The sequence below is a fragment of the Halichoeres trimaculatus genome, unplaced genomic scaffold (genome assembly GCF_033239565.1).
Source record: "Halichoeres trimaculatus isolate MK-OKI-2021-1 unplaced genomic scaffold, fHalTri1.1 fHalTri1_scaffold_5, whole genome shotgun sequence".
In the NCBI taxonomy this organism is placed as follows: Eukaryota; Metazoa; Chordata; class Actinopteri; order Labriformes; family Labridae; genus Halichoeres; species Halichoeres trimaculatus.
In genome coordinates this window covers 30795410-30800739 of record NW_027437183.1, presented here as the reverse complement: position 1 = coordinate 30800739, position 5330 = coordinate 30795410, and the positions used below count along the sequence as shown (strand labels likewise).

The window sequence follows — 5330 nt, the reverse complement described above, 5'->3', positions numbered from 1 at the left end:
TCACCACAAAGCTTCCGTGTGCTGCGATCTGATTGGGTACTGGACATGGGTTATCGTGCTCCCATTGGGCGTTCTAGGTGTCAGTCACAGGGGAGGGATACCGGTGACAGCAACTGACGGACTGGTTCAGCCATTCTGGCTCTATTTTACATTGCTGCGGGCTCACTGGTAGAGCCACAATGGATTTTTACTATGGTTCATACCTGTGACCTATCATTGGTCAGCTTCAGACAAGAGTATTAGCTATTGGTCACAATGCCCACGAGCTCAAGAGACAACGCCCGCTCCTGACAGAAAACACACCCCTCTGCCATGCTGTTTCGCGGTGGATGGCAGTGATTGGCTGCTGTCGTGTTGTCTTGTTTCCTGTTCGCTGATTGGTCAGAATCACATGCTCTTTTGCTACTGGTCTATTACGTGTCCTGTCAAATGGCTTCAATCCGCGCATGCGCGAATGCCAATTTTCTGTAACAGAATAACAGTGAATGCCTGCTGTATACAGAGAGGATGTAAATCTGTATACCCACTCCGACAAAGTGGTTTAAGTTCAATGATAGGAAAATACTGGGTTCATTGGTACCATATTTTAGTTGCCTTATGATAAATGATAGAGCAGCTGATACTGAAAGTTTGCAGGGCATTCCCCACTAGACTACGTGTTGCTTGACCAGAAACACACTCAAGCATGTTCTATAACAAACATATACTAAAATTGTATACAGAAATCCTGTTGTTTCAGACTCTGGATGAATCAGACTACATTCTGGCATACATTGTGTATCATTCTAAATGTCACGTGTATGTGCATTTCGATGAATACTTGCTGTAAATGTAAAATAGATTACTGCACCCAGTGTTAGATGTTTGAGCCAAGTAGGACTGAAATAAATCTGACATGACCAAGACTGTAACCACATTATTTTAAAGTTCTTTTATTTCAAATACACCTCAACAACAAAAGCTCCTGTCACAAAGACCTTCAAACAGCTCTCAATATCCAGCTGTAGCTCAAAATAAGTAACACTTTCTGCATTTACTTTTACTGAAGAATAATATATACACACATGTTGCATCACACCAAACATGTAGGGAATAAAAAGGAAAACATTAGACAGTAATTCACTACTAGGATGAAAATGATCTTCTCAGGTGTCACAGTGAGTTGTTGACACTCTCATGCGATGAAATCCAGTGGTCTGTTGAATCCACCTTTCCTGTTCATGTACTGCCTAAAAAAATAAATATATAAGAAAGACATTGCATCACTGTTACCCTCGCAACACTTGCAGATTACATCATCAAGCACCAATGGGAGAGTCGGGATGTCTGCATAGAAACACCTGCAGAGGTGATTGGCTACAATAACAGTGGTTGATGCTGAGAGTGCCGGCTGTGAGGGAACTGAAAACTTGACGTTTTAAGTCAAAACACAGGATCAACAAAAGGATTCAAAAGCATTAGCTTCTAAAAAGATCCCTGCATTGAAAAATAAGACCTTGTGATACATTTCTAAAAACTGTCTTGTGATAAGTTTAGCACTGTTTTGATGCTGCACAAAAAAGCAAATAGAAATAAATACATTTCTTTCTTTTAAACCTACCTGTATTTTCTCTTCATGGTCACATTGACAGCAAACGCTTTGGTTGATCCTTCGCTTTTCTTGCCCTGTTTGGAAAGATGGTTATTACCTCTCATCAAACAAAACTACACATTCTACAGAGTGAAGAGTTTGTTAATACTCAAACCTGATGTGGAATTTTTCTGCTTGACCTTTTCATGACAAGTCTTTGAAAATATTAACTGTAATGTGAAAGTACATTGCATACAAAGCGGGTCCAAATAGGGTATGAAATCAAATGTTCTCAAACAGTCTCAAACAAATTATAGGCAGCATTAAATTATGCAAATTTGATTCAGTTGAAAACACTTCTGATGATGATTCAGACCATCCCTCCAGCAGCAGGGACGTATCTTTTACAATTTTATTTACCCTTAAACATGCAGTTAATCCAAAATGAAACACTTCCAGCTGTGCAGAATCTGACAGAAACATGTGACCGGAAGCTGCTAGAAATAATATTGGAAAAAGTTGCGTGTTGAGTATATGATGCACATGAGACAATGATATCTGCCTTGGAAGGCCAGCAGTTTGTGTGATTTACTTTTCTCTGACTCAAGGTTTGTCTTTTTTAAGCATTTAATAATAACTATTGATGTTAATAATCAGAACTTTGTCAAACCTGATTTGGTTGTTAAGATACCACAAAAAAGTCGAGGAGCACATGACAGGGATTAACCTATGTTGTAAATCATGTCTGCTCTGATACTGTAGACGTTAACCTTGTCCTCAAAAGTTGAAAAACAGACATATTAAAATGGCAAGTCACCCCCCACCCCCACCCACCCACACACACTTCTATTGGATCTGGTCAACAGTCGGCCAATCCTAAATTGAGCTGTAGAACGTGAAGAACTCAATTTGAAGTAAACTGCGCCCCCCAGTGGCTGTTCCACATATGACACCCCCCTGCACTCACCTTGGTGGAGTCAAACCCAGAAAATCCCATCAGCTTTATCATCTCTATTTCCTCCTCTGTTTTGCCCTGCATGTCTTCGGCTGTAGGACAAAGGGTGTTAACTTCTAAACAAACCGTATTTGTGTAAATTTAAACTGTAACAAGCTCAAAGAGAGAACTTTACTCCTCAATATGTGTAATGATAGGAACTGATGCACTTCAAGCCTGAAATACCTGAGATCTGAATAGGCTTTGATGTCTTTTCCTTGGCTTCCTTGCGGTCATCATCACGTCTATCTTTCTGTCTCATTGGTGAGAGAGAGGAAGAGCGGTGACGTCTAGGAGGAGTCCTGCAGATGAAACACAAAGATGGCTGCAGGAAGGGTTACCCCGACTAATGACAAAGGACAGTAATGTATCATACAGTGATTGACATTGTGTGATTGTTGAAGGCCTTTTTAAAAGCATATAAATGGGTTCTTGGACATGGCTTTTCTGGTGTTAATCACCCAGGCAAGACATTGATTAGGGGTGTGTTGGCTTTGGTAACTGATCATTTAATCAAAATAAATCATTAAAGTTGTTTTATTGAAAGCTACCAGGCATCCCACATCCTTTTCAGGAAAATACAAGCCATTTTTTCTGGCTACAAGAAGTGTTTTTTCACCTTGAGCGCCTCCTGTGAGGAGATCGAGAGCGACTCCTCCTGCGTTCACGGTCTCTGTCTCGGGATCGAGAACGATCTCTGTCCCTTCGCCTTCGATCGCGATCCCTGGAAGTTGAGCGGGAACGTCTTCTCTCTGCAGGGCAACAGTAATTGTTAACATGGATTCAGAACTGAATGTGAGGGCCAACAGGAAACATAGGGTTCAGCTCATGTTAGAATAAATAAATTAAAAAGAAAGAAAAAAAAAGGCCATGAAGCCTAAATACAAATCCAAACTAGAACAAAATGTCAGAGTTAAAAAGTTTCAGCTGCATCGTACTTTGTAAACAAAAGTAGCCTAACCTCACACTCCCAAAGCCATTTTCAGTTGTAGAATCACTGTTGATGTATTAAGAGATACCACAGTGATTTTTATCCTAAATGTTCTCTAGTCCAAACCTTTTAGTTTATGTTTAACCCACAAAGTGTAGGAGCACATCAGCATACAGAATGTTCAAGTGAAAACTCTGAGTCTAGTCAACGTGCCTTGAACCCATTCAAATTAGTTAAGAAATACCCTTTTTTTTAGATGGAGCTGGTTTAGTTTAGATCAGAGATCTCTACTGAAGGAGACCTTGTCACAAATAGTAACAAGACAAGTGTCAACAAAAGTGCATTAGAAAAAAATAAAACATAAAGGATATAGAAGTAAAAACCAACTCAAAAATTATCAGAGTCTTCCAAAAAATGTATAGTTAAAAAGGACCCTTCAACAGATTTATTTTCAGTCTGACTAAATGTGTTATATGACACTCCTCACTTGTGTATATGACAGTAATCCTGCATTTTACCCTCTGTAGTCATCAGCTGATCAGATATGATGATGCATTTATCACAATATGTCTGTCTTCAGTCTCTCTGTGCACACTGATACACACTCTTAACATATGAAGACTTCAAAGGCAAAGTAAAAGGTAGACTCTGACAGGTTCTTAACTGAGTTGAAAGGCGATTAAAAATGACCTGTGTCTAAAGCACAGTTACAATGATATCTTACTTAAATGTGCCTTCGTCGAAGGGGATGGGGCAGTAGGGTGAAATAGTGGACCCAATATACCTTTTTTTTCACTTTATGCCACAGGGAAGCAGTTGGCTGTCCTGTTTACGTGGTATTTCTTGGAGACATACACGACATTTTGTAGACATATTATCAGATCATTGGATAAACAGCTCCTGTAAATATCACGCTGGAACAACAAACGTAATGTTAGCATTGGAGATGGGTTAGCTTCGTCTTCTTTCTTACCTCGTCTTGGAGGAGTTCGACTCCTGCTCCGGCCCATTGTCGATCTTTCCAAACGTTACCTTCTTCTTCAAAAAATCAATAGCCAAATAGAAAGCAAATAAAGGTGGAAAAACGACGACCGACGATCACAGTTTGTTGTTCGGTAATGTCTGCCACCACGGTTCAAGCTTTTCTTGCTTTTGATATGAACTTCCGGTAAGCTGTCGCCATGAGAGCGCCCCCAACCGACATGGAGGACAGTGTTCAAGCGTGACCAAGAGTAAAAACGGCAGCGCCACATCAATATGATCACAGCTGTGCGGAAGCCCTGTGTGGTCTCTATTCAGTGACTCCATCCGTCCTTAATTATCTTTAGTGCACTGCACATTAATATTAATGGATTTTTATATATCTTAGATTTCAGATTTGTCACTAAAAGAATCCTCTCTTATCAAAGGCAACAACAACCTTACCATAATGGCAGCAGAAATGTTTGTCTTTGTAATGCCTTAGTCAAGTGAATGTCAGGACATGTGGACAATAGGTCTGCATTTTGATCTTGGAATTCATCCGTAAAAGGAAAATATTACAATGTTAACCCCACATTCCAGAAACAGGTCATATAGAAGTTGGCTAATAAGATACCTGAATAACATGCTGCTTTTTTTTTTTTTTCTTTTTTTAAATCAAAGTTGTTAATACTATGGCAGCAGTCTAATTGTGTTGATTTTTTTCTAAAGAGTGAATGTAGATGAAAGAGATCATCTCTGGAATGCAGCAGGATTTCAGTTGCTGGTGAACTGATCGTAAGATAGTCTTGTGGTAAGAAACACATTTGCTGATGTATCCTTTTAAGCCACTATAACACTTGAAGAAAGCATTA

At 39.6% G+C, this 5330-nt stretch overlaps 1 protein-coding gene across 1 annotated transcript; it reads right to left on the bottom strand.

Moving 5' to 3' along the window:
- Window positions 1–916: 916 nt before the first annotated feature.
- On the bottom strand, window positions 917–4667 carry snrnp27 (small nuclear ribonucleoprotein 27 (U4/U6.U5)). Its single transcript, XM_074670655.1, has 6 exons — window positions 4469–4667; window positions 3184–3316; window positions 2751–2866; window positions 2538–2617; window positions 1601–1665; window positions 917–1229 (listed from the first exon to the last, which is right to left on the bottom strand). Exons 1-6 carry the CDS (start codon window positions 4503–4505, stop codon window positions 1175–1177), a joined length of 486 nt encoding a protein of 161 aa, XP_074526756.1. The 5' UTR covers window positions 4506–4667; the 3' UTR covers window positions 917–1174.
- Between the last annotated feature and the right edge of the window lie 663 nt (window positions 4668–5330).